The sequence below is a fragment of the Anomalospiza imberbis genome, chromosome 5 (assembly GCF_031753505.1).
Source record: "Anomalospiza imberbis isolate Cuckoo-Finch-1a 21T00152 chromosome 5, ASM3175350v1, whole genome shotgun sequence".
NCBI lineage: Eukaryota > Metazoa > Chordata > Aves > Passeriformes > Viduidae > Anomalospiza > Anomalospiza imberbis.
The window spans coordinates 24535204-24551337 of record NC_089685.1 but is presented as its reverse complement, the minus strand read 5'-3'; the positions used below and the strand labels follow the sequence as shown (position 1 = coordinate 24551337).

The 16134-nt window shown below is 36.1% G+C and overlaps 1 protein-coding gene across 3 annotated transcripts in view; it reads right to left on the bottom strand.

Annotated features, from left to right (window-relative positions):
* The window catches only part of TFEC (transcription factor EC), a 127727-nt gene that overhangs the window by 25734 nt on the left and 85859 nt on the right, over nucleotides 1-16134 (bottom strand). For all 3 annotated transcript variants that reach the window (XM_068189921.1, XM_068189923.1, XM_068189922.1), the window contains 2 exons: nucleotides 10224-10475; nucleotides 8181-8276 (listed from right to left, as the gene is read on the bottom strand). In XM_068189921.1, the coding sequence (XP_068046022.1) occupies nucleotides 8181-8276; nucleotides 10224-10475 (348 nt within the window). The remainder of the gene's footprint in view (nucleotides 1-8180; nucleotides 8277-10223; nucleotides 10476-16134) is intronic.

Genomic DNA, 16134 nt, shown 5'->3' with positions numbered 1-16134 from the left:
AATACTTATATTTGAGTACAAGGTCTTCAGCAATAACGATTCAAAAATGTTCCCGTTTCTCTTTTTATTATGCAAAAAGACTAGCAGAAAATACTATCCTTCTCAGATTTGTTTTCATATGAACAAATTGTATCCCCTTCTATATTTATCTTTAACATGTTTCATAATTACACAATCCTCAAACAGGGACTTAATGTTCAGATATTTTATATCAGATATTATATATTATGCATGAAAACTGGTTCATTTTTTATCGTCCAATAATGATCATCAAGATGGTTCATTATTCATCAGAGAAAAATGAACTCTCTTCATATTCCAGTCATAGTACATTTCTGCCCTGATCATATTCTTAGAAGTCCATTGTCTAGATAAATGTCTGATCAAATATGACCAAGCAAAGGAATTTTCTGGAGAATCAACCCTTTGCATGACGCATATGCTCTTTCAATTACTACCTTTTAACTGTATGGTTTTAGCTCTTTTTTACTTTTCTGATCACAAAATTAACAGACATAGTCCAGAAGTTAAGTGATGCTGTGATAATGTCATCATTCAACTTGCAGATGGATATCAATTCATAAGAGTACTTCCCACTAAACCTCAGGTTCTGAAAACAAAAGATGCCAATTAAATGACAGATCTGTTAACTATTTTACTATTATTTCACAAGTAACACCAGCTAATGCACTAATTCCTTGTTCCACCTTAATTCAATTTTGTTGGATACAGCATGTAAATGCATTTATCAAATAATTTAAATTCTTCCTCTAAAAACAATGAAAAGCACAAAAAAGTGAAAAATTTGAGGCTGAGGGAGAAGTGAAAAACACATTTATTTATATCGTATACTCTATATATTTTATGCTTTATATTATGTCCTCTGAGATGTCATCTAACACCTAAGTCTCTGAACATATCACAGTACGGTTTCTGTATTCTAATGTGCTCACATGGGTGTACCATGCAGAATTTCATTTTGATTGAAAATCCTTTCCGTAGTGTTTGATTTCAGATAAATTCACAAATGCATATTTCTAGTGTAGCATAAATACATACATCAAAATGCATACTTCTAGTGTAGTTTTTAGTGTAAGTATAATATGTATAAATAGAAATTTAAATATAGTGTAAATAGTCAGCTACTTAATAAACTACTTTACACATTTTTGAAGGTCATTGAAGGCCTAGGCTGATGGAAAAGTGCTAAGATGATCAGTTGTACTTTTGGAAGTGTATTTATCAAAATGGACTTCAAGAAATCCTTGTTTTCCACAACCTGGTTTTGTCTTGTAGTAAAAAGATTGACAGCACCTGGAGAACAAAGTGGCCACTGTTGTTGCCTCTTAGCTCACAAGTCTTTAATTCAACCTGTGTAAATGCCATTGAGGGAAACTCATACAGTTTCTCTCCAGAAGGCATCATAACCTGTATGCTGCAGACAGCAGTGAGATAAATACAATCTTCTTTATGGCCTGCCACATCCTAAAGTCTTCAAGTCTTGCATTGCTGTATGCAGAGAACAAGACAAGATGCAGCAGAGGCTTTGGGATAAAACAAAATATTCTTGATGGCCACAAACAGCAGGAATTTTCTGGCAGATCCTGCTGCACAGGTGCTTGGAATTAATAAGGAATGAATATTGGGAGAATTAGAAACCTGTTTTAACTATCCTTTTCTCTTACTTCTGTTAAAAAAATGTTAAGGTCTGACATAAAGACCATGTTTGTAAAAGGTACTTGCATACAAACAACTGTATATTTTTGAATAATACTTTCATTTCTGTCTGTTTACCTTTTAGAAAGAGGAAACCAGAGAGGAAAAAAGAAATTTTCCTTTAATTTCAGACTTATGGAAACTTTACTATAGTTGCATGAAGATTGAGTATTTTGGCTCCCTTTAGCCAGAGTTCTACCCCAGAAATAGAAATATTAGTAAACATTGGTCTATTACTGTGCCAGAGACAGAGCTGAACTATTTGGTCATTTTGCACAGCTCTTGAAAGCTGCAGTTATGTAAAAGTAGATCACAGTTCTTCTCCTGACCCATAGTAATGCATGCTCTGTTCTATGAATATCATTTCTACAGCATGAGGTAAATTGTGCAGGCAAGAGTGCTGTACACTCCCCATTTCCACCTTAAACTACTGAATTGTGTGAAATACCAAAAGCAAACCTTCATCTGACATTTGTATGACATTCAAAACAGCAGTGGCAGTGATAACAAAAGATACTTCCAGCTGCACCAAACAGGCCTGAGGAGTTCTGAATTTGTGCTTTTCATAGTTAGTTTTTTTGCAACTGAAGCAACTGAAAGACACAATTTCCTACCTAATGCTTTATAGTATTGAAGGAAGACAAAGAAAATATTTGCTCACCAGTTTTATTTTTGAGGTGTCTATTATTTCCTCAATAGCTACTGACGGTTTCTTCTCCTCATTTTTCTTTTTCGTTAAAATTGTAAATGATACCAGAGAGCGCTCGACAGAAGTTTATATACTTAGGTGAACTTTGATTCTTCCTTGGACTTTAAGACTAATCTAGTGTAGAATGTGATTGACAAAGCATTTTCATTGATGTTATGCAGCCTTTTCAAGTTAGCCAACCTAAGCAAATGAGGTGGTTAATGTTTACTCTGGCCCTTTCTCTAAAATGGTTTTGAACTTTAGCAGATTTTATCAACTTATAAGGGTTGCCAAATTACATCAGTATTCACTAAATAAAAAGTACTCGTGATTATTCAGTAGGGGGCTGCCTAGATCAGCAATGCTATATGCACCTCTAGTGGAAAGCTGGCTTTACTTCATGACTGAATAATTAGAGCACTTGTTGAATAAAATACTTTGGAGAATATCTACTTGAATTTCTTCCTTCTGATTCCTGAGAATGGGACAGACAGCACCTTTGTCAATCCATCCAGATGGTCACCATCAATATTTAACAAATAATTAATACAAATACAAATTATTAATATCATAATGAGAAACTGTGACCTCAAAGACCTTGTAATAGCAGTGAGATTTTGCAGACAGAATGAACTATGCTTTTACGAATAAATAGTGTCTCCCTAAAATCAAATGCAGAGTTAACTGATTTAATCAGAACTTTATACCAGCTGCAGTTAATAGAATCATAAAAATTAAAGGAAAACATCTATCTGTCCTATCCTGATGCAACTTCTACACGGTACCTGTACAACACAAGTTTTTTTTCCAAATGCCAAAGGAGCAAAACAAATGCAAGTTAGCCACGCAGCCACTGAGGATTTTCTCCACAAGCTTTGTTCCTGCAAGAGTGGCAGAAGTGAAGCAATCCCACTGACTTGACTCCCAAGAAGACTGGAAATAAACAGTGGCTCCCAATCGGTAAAATATTGAATTATGAGTATATGAAATGAAAGTGAAGCAGTGAAGCCTCAGAAAATCCCTGAAGAGGTGACCCACTGCAAGGCAACACCTTACAGAGTTTGCCACCTTTCCCCTGCCCAACTGTTTCCCCAGCTCACAGCTGGCACAACCCCCAACTTCCAGCATGCCCAGGTGCTTTGGCTTCCCCTCTCTGGTACTGGTTTAATTCTTCTTTTCTCAACATTCTTCCTGCTAAGGTCATTCAAGGGGATGCTTAAAGAAAACATTTCTTAAATATTACAAATAAATCATAGTATCATAGAATGTTAATGGGTTAGTATGGACCTCAAAGACCATCTAGTCCCAACCCTCCCTGCCATGGGCAGAGACACTAAACCAGGTTGCTCAAGGCCTTAATCAAGCCTGGCCTTGAACAATGCTGGGGCTGGGGCATTCACAACTTCCCTGGGCAACCTGTTCCAATGACTCACCATTCTCACAGTAAATAATTTCTTCCTACATCAACATGGAAACATTTTTTTCTTGGCTTTATTTGGTACTGGACATGGGAAAAAAATCAGTGATAATATTTTCCATGAAGTAGCTTTCTATTTTCTTCCAATCTGAAAGGAACTGCTCCATTTAGCTCAGTCATTCAGTATTGACTATCCCAGCCACATGGAGCTGAACTGATTCAACATACCAGCAGCTAGGTCTCTCCTGGTGACTTTTTGAAATCCAGTTTCATGGTAGTGCTCTGCCTGAAGCATTGCTGTGCAACTATTTCTTAGCTCTCATTGCCAGCCATCTAACTGCTACAGAGCCTCTCTCCCCAGGCTTCTTCAAAAATAGTGCTGAAAGCTCATGTTTTCTTGTGCACCAGAAAAAAACCCAACTTAGAATCCTTGAAAATATTCACAAGATTAAATTATTTTTATTGCTGGTCCCACCCAGGTCTGTGCAAGAGAGGCCTGTGCCATTACAGAACATTAAATTCCTCTCACTTCATTCTCATTCCAAGCCAGTCAATCTCCTAATGCTTTTGACATAAGTTTTAGTGGACTGCATGTCAAGTAGAGAGCATTATCCCAGTTGTACAGTGATTATTTGGACTGCAGCAGTTATTTCTGAATGAAAGTACTGGTAAATTGCTGACTGTTTTCATACAGACCTCCTCTGTGGTTGCTAGATTACTGGGTTTACTCAGGAGTCCTAGGGCTGCATATATACATTATCAAAACAAAACAACATTTAGTACAAAGAAGTGATTCATAAGATCACACACTGTTAAATCACACCTTGAAAAGCACAGAGAACCTATTTTTTAACTCTGCTCTTTCTTCACTGTGACTAATGCTCTCTAACATCTACTTTAATATGTTTCTTAAATTTTTCTCCTTGCTGATATTAAAAGCAATATAGAGCAGAGCTTTTTAATACCTGCCCTAAACTATTAATGATGGTGTAATATATGCTTTGGATTAATAGACCTAAACATCTACACTTCCTGTGTTCTGAGATTTGGAAGTACTAATATACTTTAAATTCCCTACAAAATGTTAAATAGGCTGTAAGGATTTTGAATAAGAATGAACTTCTGATAAATATGAAAACTATTTACTTTTCAAATGTCTGTCACCATATCTGACCTACATGACAGTAATTCACTTCTAAAACTTACTCATATATTATTTGTTTCATTTTTTTAATGATTTTCATACAGTCAGGAACAAACCTGCTTCTCCTAATGTGATACTTAAAGAAAAAATATTTTCTTATAATAAATAAATACCCTGCTGTCTGTTAATTAAAATTTCATAAAACTAAATTATTACAACAAGAAAAAAATTACTTTAAATTGGTGCCGTCTTTTTTTTTTGTTAAATCTTACTTTCTCCATAATGAAAAAACAGTTGTCATTAAATGATAATTCATAAGAATAGTTATGATTTTTTTTTTCAGTTATGTTTCATGAAAAAAGATATAATTTGGTTTACAAACTCTTTCAGAGGAATCAAGACCTCTTCCATGTAGGGAGGACCTAGTCATACATTTTAACTGAACTTCTAAAAGATTGTTATAAAAAGTAGGCTTCTGCCATTAGGGTACTCTGAAAACAATAGAAACACAGCCAGAAAATTCCCTAGTTTAAACAATTCTTAAGTGATCACCCAAAACCAGACAGTTTCATGAAATTATAAATTTGGGTACAAACACAAACCAGATAATCCACTCCTCAGAAGCTGTAATTATTTTAATGAGAGATGGAGGAATGTTCTTGTTTTCACTTCTTTGATTCTACTAATGCATAACTGTAATTCATTAATTCAGGGTGAGACAATGAGCCTTTGAGCTATTATTCACATGAGCGGTTTCACAGAATTCAATGTCTTCATTTAATGTGCCATTAAAATGGTACATGGGGGCATTCAACTAAAGTAAACATTAGTTCACTGCAACACACAACAGGTTGCACCACAAAAAGTAAGAAGATTACTCAGCCATTGAGTAAGCCATTGAGAACACTGCGACAGGAAAATGGCATCATGAATTTATCTTTCTCAAGAAAAGATTTCGCTGAAAAAACACTTGAGCCTTTTATCACATTCTGAAAACCAAGTCAGTCCATTTCAGAATTTCAGCGATTACTCTGCACAATTTGCAAAATCAAGACAATCCCAAGTAAGGAAAGTCTAAAAAGAACTTCTAGAAATACTTAGGAATTATGCTGGAGAATTTTAAAGAGAAAGCCAAAATCAGCCAGATACAGAGGCAACTCAGTCTCATGTGCAATCTCACTTATTCTATGTTTATGTCAGTCACCACAGCAAGGCACCTTGTGCACATGTCAGGGCTACTATGGGTCCTTGCTGAAGTTCAGCACAAACCCAGAACATCTCAGGGAAATTAAATGTTCTCTCATTCGTGATATCACCTCCTAGTCCAGTACTCTAGTAATACATGCATACATGTTTGGCTCAGATAAAGAAATTTCATTACGTTTAATGTGATAATGAAAAACTGGATATATAAAAAATATTTTCTATCTGCATCTCTATCTTTCTCTATTGCACAGCTTATGACCAAAATCTTGCTGGCAGATTTAGGATGTTGCCTGAAAGATGGCATAAAACCAAGAGGCAGGAGCTAAATGCCTGAGATCATCTCCATATGCCTACTTCTTTTGTATATTTTTAAAGTGCACAGTGCTAAAAGAGAATACAGCAGAAGGAGACACTGCTCAATTTCCTCACTCCGATGCAGTTTGCCTACCTTATTGAAGATAGGCTTTATTTTGCCACAGTATTGAACAGAGCTATTTGGAAATATGTGCTACTCCCTGGCTTACCTAACAGCCTGCTGATTTCCTCAGCACAAATGAAAATCCAAATACGATTACTTGTCCCAGAGGCACTTCAAGAGTCCCAAATCTTTGCAAGTACAATACTATCAAATCTAAAAGATATTGCATATTTCCTTCCTCATTGAGAGTAGGGTATTTAATAAGTTTTAGAGACCAATGTCCTTCAAGGCTGAAGATAAAGGTAATGAACCTGGAATTAGGACAGATTAATATCATCCAATTTGAAAAGGTTTTGAGGGAGTATGACTTCAATTCAAAACACAGAATTCATGCCTCTCATCACCATCCCACACTATCATACCTGAAATTATCCTCCCCCGCCTCACATTAATTTGAGCCAAAATATTAATTCACTCCTCAGGGACCATTTCTTTGTTATATTCTGTACAGACATATGTGTAAATCAGTCCAGTCGCATTAGTTCTGTAGTTGGCATGCAAATATAAGGCGTTCATGGAAATGTTAATTGGCATTAATGCTTGACTGTATATTGGGCAACATAGAAGAGTAGAGATCTTGTCTCCTAAGGTATTTTTGGAGCCAGCGAAGTTCTGCAAGTCGGAAAAAGATGTTTCTCCAGGGGGCGATAAAGAGCAAGCACCTGACTGTATTTTGATGTGAACTTGGTGGATTGTCAAAGCCTGTGAAAATCCTCCTGCCTTCATCAGGGTGAAGTTCCCCTTTATGGGTGTACAGTTTAAAGCCCTAGGGACAAACAGTTCTGGACACCAGCTAGGGTAGAGAGGACAACATATATCTTTCTGTAAAAGGTGTTACAAGTATTGATATTTATTACTTTCATAAATAATAACACTCTATGTGTTTTTGTGTCCAGAAAATCTCCATCCTTCCTCTTCAATATGTAAGATATATGGAAACATAACTAGCCTTTGTTAGTCCTTTCACATTTATTCATGAAGAGACACCATAAAATTGAAGTCTGTTACATTAATTCTTGTGAAGAAGTAACATTCCTCTTATTTGTCCTAGAAATTATTCAACTAAATGCAATTTTTCTGTAGGAAAATCCAGAACTAGAGCCTTGCTTCAGGATAAGACACTGGAGAAACCACTGTACCATAGAAACGATTACATGGGGATGTTTTAACTTTTTTTTTAGTTGAGGTAGAAGGATCTTTAAGCAAGGTTTTAAAAGGCCTTCTGGAGTCCAGAGACTTTTTATCCTTATTATTTTTAGCACTGCACAGACATCAGTAGCTCCAATGGGTTATGCAACAAGCATTTTGCTGGGCTAGAACCCCACATGCTTTTCAGACCATTTAAAACAACTATGTCTCACCACACTGGTGCCCTTTTCTTTAATAATTATTGACAAAAAGGCAATCAGCTGAAGAGAAAGGAGAACAGTCCACTGATACTATTCCTTAGTTTCTGGACTGTGATGGGCTTGAACCACTCAAAGAAGCTTTCTAGTATTAAAAGCAAGATGAAATTCAACAAAATACTTACAGTTCTTTGCATTAATAAAGGAGTTTCAGGACAACCTATCCCTTCATCATTAAAATTTGATTCCATATTGATTATGTCTTCAATAACTTCTTCCATCTGATAAAATAATATTTTAAGAGAAATCACTACAAATAATAATGGGAAAAAGTTATTTTTAAAACACAGTGGAATTAATCTTGACTATATCAGCAATAAAACTGAATTTCAGAACATTATATCTTACTATTCAAACACTTCTATACAATATTCACATTTTTTACTTCTTGTGAAAACAGCTGTGGTTTAGCAAGATACATCTTTCTCTTAAATATCAGCCCACACCCCTATTTTAACCCCTTATTGCAGCACCACAATCAGATGACAGGAGTGCATTGTTAAGCTGTAACTGTGACCTGTCATCTTGATCAAATGCATCATATCCACAGTGCATTGCTGCACTGGCGCAGGAAGACTGAAAGGAATCTGTGGTTCTGCAACTCTATGAGTCACTCAAGGTTTGATGTTACATGCTGCCCTCTTCGGCAGGTAGAGGTTTCTTTTTTTAGCAGAACATTGGATACTTTTCCAGACAGCTTTTGATCTAAGTCTCACTTTTGATCAAATCTGAGCCAAAAACTACTGAGGCAGATGGAATAACTCAATAATTACCTGGTATAAAACAATGAGTACTTTGAAGAGCTATAGATACATATAGATTTGGACATGGCCCAGAATAGCTCATATATTCATTCCTCTTCCTCTCTAAAACCAGAGAACACAGAACTACTGTGCTAGTAGTTGTTTCCAGACTTATCTAGGAAAGCACTATCAGGGCCAAAATGATACCAAGAAATGCTGGCAATTAAACAATATGACGAAGTGGGTTTACTGCACCAACCTGGGTGTTTGCTCTATATTATTTACTAATATATCTAAAGCCTATTCTCAACCTCAGGGCACACCCACATTAAGAAATTACATGGTGACAGTCATCCCCCTGAGTCTGAGATGAGATTATCCAAATCATTGCAAAGCTGCCAGGATCTTGCCAATACCAGGTATCACCCTCCCAGTCTTCACCAGGCGCTCTCTTGCGCACCAGTACAGAGAGTGGTACAGGGCAGGCTTCTGATCAGACCCAAAAGGCCTGAGAACAATTTCAGCACACTGCACTTTGCCAGCATGGAGATGGTCATAGATGTCCATAAAGGCCATTTAAAATAGCATTTTAAAGTAGCTCAAGTAATCCATAAACCTGACTTAAAATGTCAGTTGTCAATGCAGAAGGAATGGAGAGGCCCCAGATGAACTCTCCAGGAAGCTTTATGGGCTCCCTCATGCTTAGCTACATTACAGCCAAATGCTCAAATGAGTCATGGTGTATTTGTAAGATTCTTCTGTTCCATGAAAGTTTAAGACATGCTACAGCATCTTCATTTCTCATTTCTGTAGGAATTCCCCTTTTACCTAATAAACAGTCTCTTTTGAAATCTACTGAAGTATTAAAAGCCATAATGACCTACATCTCACACTGGCTAAGAATCTGATATTGCATTATAGCTGAACCTGTATTAAAATCAATGGTGGCACTAGAGTTGGCATATCTTTGCCAATTTACTCAAGATAACCCACATAAAAATATAGCAGCTAACTGAAAAATGAATTAGTGATTTTTTCAGTTATGTATTGAAGGTAATCCATATTTAACAGTTTTTATGCAGCTAGGTTAATACCTTTAGACAGAAACAATTCCCATCTGAAAAAAGGATGCTTCTCTTTCCAAAGTGCATATTCAGAAAATATACGGCAACACATGATGTATACGTAAAAAGATGCAACAGTACATTTTATCTGGCAGCAGTCTAAAAGCTTGATCCTGCAGTAAGCTATTCACAGGCACATGAGGGAACAATAATTCAAAAGGATACAGAAAGCAAGTGCCATAACCCCTTGAAAGTTAAGAAAGTCATGTCTTGCCCACTTCTAGTGCAAGGTGGGTGATGTAATATTTTTGTAGAAGTAGACAGAGCCCAGTTCCCCTTTCTTTACCCAGCTCCACCCTACCGCATTTTCGTGTTCACCCCCAAGGGCCAGCAGCTTGGTGACAGGGCTTTCTGGAGTGCCAGCGCTGCTCACTGGAGGCATGTGTCCGTTCCGGAGAATGGAGGTCACTCCCACGGGCTGGATTGTGTGAGAGTGGGACAGCGAGAGTGTCTGGCTGGACAGCTTGGTATCGAGGGTCAGGTACTGCTTCACCTGGTGCCTCTGGCTCTGATGTATGTGGTATCTAGACTGATTTTCCAAGTGTGTTTGTACCTGGGAAGGAATAGAAATAATTACTGAAGTTTCAAGTTGCTAGTATCAGTATTTATATATATGCTTACTTAAAAATATTTCAAAAACAGAATTAGAAAAGATAACTATGTTCCTGAGAAAAGACCAGAAATATGCTATACATTTTTCTCAATTAAAAGTGATCTCCCTTGAGATCACTGCAATCAAATCCACATGCATATATGAACTCTAAAATTAATATTGACTCTTTCATACATGAAAGAGTAAATAAATGCACAGAGAAATATCATCCAACCAATTTTAAATAATAACAGCAGTAGACATTCATTCACACCTCAATCCACAATTTTCTCATCTTGTAATAAGTACAGTCACTAAAATGATGCATTACTGTACTTTGGCAATAGAGTCCAAGCTGTAGTTCTGAATGACTGCTCACTATCCACAAGCTGTGTGGACTTCTTGAAGTGCCTCTTGAGGACAAATCACTTTTTTAGTGGATTGGGCTTCATAAACTGAGTGGTCATGCCAAAATGGCTGATTGAGTAAGACTTTGGGCCATCCTTTGATTATAGAGATTGACAATTGCTACTTCCAACAGCTCCCATTTCAGATCAATGTCACATTCCTGCAATTTATCTACCAGAGGAGCACTGCATACACAAACCTTACTGTCATTTCAGCCCTGTGGCTCTCTTCTGTTCCTATGGCATGACTGGTAACAAATGTCTTGTAATAAATTTTTCTCTAGTAGTCTCTATAAGCATGATTAATATTTGTTAAATAATAGCAAGAGTTGCTTTGAAAACTTTAAAGACTTTTTTTCTGAAAAAAATTTAGTCATTTAAGCAAACTTCTTTTTGATCCCCCTAAAATACATAAGCAGAGATAGCCATAAAAGCAGTTTTTCATTTGAAGCCATATTTTTGTACATATTGCAGTACCTACTTTATTTTTAACCATTATAGTATAATTTTAATTATGCTTCTTTAAACTAATTTTCCATTCATATAAAAAAGACTAAGCCATGCAGCAATGAATATGTGATTAATTATTTTGATGTAAACCCTAAAATTATTAAATAATATTCCACTAAAATATTGGTATAAAATCTTAAATACACTGTTTGGATTTCCCCCTGATTTATGTTAGGAAGGGGTGCATAATATATAAGGTTGCAAAAATTTCATGTATATTTGGGTTTTACTTACATCATTATTTGTCTTAACTTAGACTTTTGTGATAGTTTAAGAAAGTGCATAATGCACTGTTATTTTAAGCTCAGATTTATCATGTGTAAGGATACATGTAAAATCATAAATAATTCAGATACTTATGCATCTTTTTAGTCCTTCATACATAAGCTCATATTGGAAATAAGATACTCAAGCATTTTCTTAAATGATAATCCAATTAAATCGATTGCATGCCAGTTTAACCATATTATTATTTTTGGGCAAAGTCAAATGTATTAAGGGAAAACAAGTATATCCCATTGGATGGCTGAGGCAAGGATTCTCTGCGTATCTTCACTGTCTGCTGCTCTTTCAGAAGCATCCATGGACAATTCATGATTGTGCTGGACTCTACACTCACAGACTGAATCCACACAAAGTGACACTACCCAGAGCCTTGCAGTACCAAAACCGATGAAGATCTCTTTCCAGCAGTGCAGAACTCTGCAATCAACAGCTGTGAAAACACAGATTCTTTATGTGGCATAAATGGGAGTTGGATCAACACACAGGCGACAATTGCATTTACTGCATTTTGCCCCTACTAATTTTTATCTTTAATGAAGCTGATGAACCCTTTGTAAAGAGCAATTAATTTCTGCCTTAGAATTTCTACAGGCCTACCTGAAGCATAAAATCAAGAATATCATATACTTTCAAATTAAATGGGAAACACAAGAAAATTGCAGTGTCCAAGATCTATACTACCTTGTTTTAAATGTGTTTTTAATAAGGAATTTTTATAGGTCTGCTACAAGAAAACTGCTGAAAAGTCAATGGCTTGCTTTTTTTCTTCCATCTGGGCCCCAGATTGCTAGTGGCAGACCAAAATCTCTGTGCATCCTGTTTTCTTAGTAAACCACCACAGGGCCATCCCACTGGGCAAAGGGAAGATCTGTGAAAGACATTGAGCTAACTGCAGATTAGGTAAAAATCAGTTTATCAGAAGTGCTTATTTAGTATGATCATCTTTCAGTGATTATATCCTGTCCTGAACTTACACAGGCAGAAAAAGAATTAAAGCTTTGTTGACAGGATCTATGTTGCTGTGGTTTTGCAAACCTCTCCACCCCTTTACTGTGCCAGTTACAGTCATTACAAAGCAGAATCTTTGAGGTTAAAAATAGATCTATGCCCTGATTTTCATCTTTATATATTCTAAATAAGTCTACTGCTAAAGTAAAGCAATTTTTAAAATCAAACCACAATGTAAAGACAAAACAGAATGGGAAAACTATCTTTATAATCACTTTTTTAATGTACAATAAAAGTGGAGGGGGGGAAAGAGAAATTCATACTATGAGAAAGTAATATTGAGATTGCAAGTCAAGCTCTCTAAACGTAGATCTTATTTTTAAAACTGTACATGTAATATGTGTGAAGTAGGAGTAAAAACTCAAATCCTCATACTTTTATAAAACCAGATAGTCCAGTGTCTCATTCCAAGCATGACTGATTTATTCTCCATTGGGATGTTGCATGACTTCTGTTATCTTTTATAAGTGATATGAAGGTAAGTTTCAAGTTAGATTTTCTAAATATTGCAGATGACTTTAACTCTTTTAAGTAAGTATTGCAAAAATTGCAAATGTTAAACTTTGACTTGATTTTGAGTTTCATTTTAATGATGAACAAGGACCAGTTAAGCACCAGCACAGGTTGCCCCAAGAGGCTGTGGAGTCTCCATCCTTGGAGATTTTCAACACTTTTCTGGACAAGGCCCTGAGAACCTGAAGAAGCGGAAGAAATCTAAAACCAGGTAAATTTAAATTGATAATCTACATACAGAAAGTCTGAATAACTATGATCAAGTCTGGTGAAAAAAGGATGGTGTCAGGTTAGTAGTTCAGTGAAATAAATGCAAAAAAGCAAAAGACTGAAAGATCAGTTCCACATAAAGTAACCTCACAAGTAAAATAACCAAGACCAACACGGACTTAGCTGCTTAGAGACCTTAATCATGGGCATGTTTTAGATCCACAAAATACAATTTTTCTCAGAAAAAAAAAAAGGGGGGGGGGAAAGATTTTCCAGAGTAGAAGATTTTTTTTTTTCCTAATAATCCTAATATTGTAACCTCCAGCAGTGGAGGTTATTGAAAAACCTCCAGAAATTTAAAAACCTCCATAATTTTTCAATTCAGAATCTTTTGAGTAATTCCCATAGTCTGTGACAATATTTTACCAGAGCATATGTGGAATTTTAAGATTCAGATGTTGATGCACCTTTTACTGCCACAACAGTCTGAATATAGGGTTATCTTTTTTTTTTTTTTTTTTTTTTTGTCTCTGGGTCAATGAATATTTAATTCTTTGTTTAAAGCAAAAAAGCATGAAGGAAGACCCTGACATGGCTTTCAGGATAGTGCATCCAATAATCTGGCACATCTGAGGGACATGGATTCACATCTCTGACAAAAATTAAGCAGTGTGATTTGATAAAGCACGTCTTCTAGCTCTCAGCAGACCATTTTCTATTAAATGCCTTTCTGCCATACTACTGTGAGATGGATGGCCTTGCTTGTTGGTACTCCTGATTTCTATTAATATCTAGCAAAAAGTAGGCACTCAGTGACCACCTAATGATCCAGACCCTGACTCAGACAAACCTCAGATACAGCCCAGGACTTCGTGTTGTTCTACTGGTACATCTGCTCTAGCCCATAGTATAGTCGCTTATCTGGCCCTTCCTGCAAAGTGCTCCTGATATCACATCTGCAAAGTGTAACAACGTGATGAATTTGTGCAGATGAAGTTCTGGTTGTCCTCCCAGACATTGTCTTGCAGCAGCTGTAACCATGTACTTTAAATACTAATTATCCCAGATTATTTGAGGAATGAAGGACAGCATAAAATCTAACAGTTAATAGATTAGGCACTCCCTTCTAGACACTGCTTTTGTTTAGTATCTGGCTTTCCTAAACACAGTGAATTTAAAGTCTACTCAGAACCAGAAACTTCAAGCATGAAGGGAATCAAAAGCATCCAACACAAATGCAAATATTATAACTCCACCAGTTCCACAAAGCCAAAACAGAAATCAAAAGTTTGAGATGGATTTTGTAATCTGGAAAAAGATCCCAATGCATGGGAAATTGACTGTACCTATTTCTATTTTATATCTCACTGACAAGCCAGTTCTGGAAACAAGAACATAACAGCCTTTCAGAATTACAGATGCCTATTCAGACTTCTTCAATTGCTCTTCCTAATTTGAGCACGCACCATCATGTTGTAACACTGCAGTACAGTTGTGTAACATCTTTTCCCATATTCACGCTAAGTTTGCTTTCATTATTAATATATTGCACAGCAATGGCATAGCTAGACTTTCAGTAGTTTATTTACATAAACTGTTTTACTTCACAATTTGCTGATGGAATTTTTCTTCTGCTAGTAAAAGAAAATATAGCATGTCAAAATTAAGAAAAAATACCTATTTAGGTGGCCTAAAGAAGGAATGAACAATGCCACTGATATTCCATTAAGCAGCAGTGCTACATCTTTCTTGGTGTTCCACTAAGAGCAAGCAGGTGACATCTGTATTCCCAGGCTGCTTAGCCCAACATCATTCCCGAGAGAAATAATAGGAAAACTGAAAAGAGATTCAATTAATAAATTATTAAAATATAGGAATATAATTAATGCTAGTCAACATAGTTCTGTGCAAAATAAGCCTTGTCAAACAAATCTACTTCTGCTCTTTGATGAGATTTTAAGTTAGGTTGCCAAAGATAACGATGTAGGTATAATACACTTCAACTTTTGTGTGCCTTTTGACTTAGTATCACTCAATATTCTAATTAAAAATATAGCACTGCACTGTATCAATAAAGCGTGTTTTAACTGGATTAAGTGTCGGATGACGAACACGCATAAGAGAGTGATCAGCAAATGCTTGGCATCAGAAAGAGGGGTTGGTCAGTCTTGTATTACTCAATTTTACCATCAGTGATTTGTGACTAATGAAAAACAAAAAGCATAAATATTTTCAGACTAGTCTTCCCAGTCAAAATAATATAAATCTGCATATACTGGAGGAAGAAATACAGGATGCAACAATAAAGTAAACACCTCAAGCAAAGAGTCTGTAAAGAATTTGGGGTCATAACAAGCCAGCAACTCAGCAGGAGTGTCCCACTGATGCTGTAGGAAGAAAGAAAAAATGGCATAAAGAAGGTAGTGAATAGGAGCCTGGCTTTACTCTGCTTTTTTTTTATGGCTCAGGAGAGATAAATAATGGAAGCCTAAAAATATTTCTACCCTAAATATTTTTGAAACACTGTTGAAAAGTACAAAGTATGTAGAAAAGAGCTATGAAAGTAATTGAAGACTGGGAAAAGGGTATTTCAATGAAAGCTTAAAGAAACTCAGTTATGTTCTTGTTGTCGGTTTGTGAAAAAAATTGTGAAATTCCTGGGACATGCTGAATGTGAAATCTAGCAC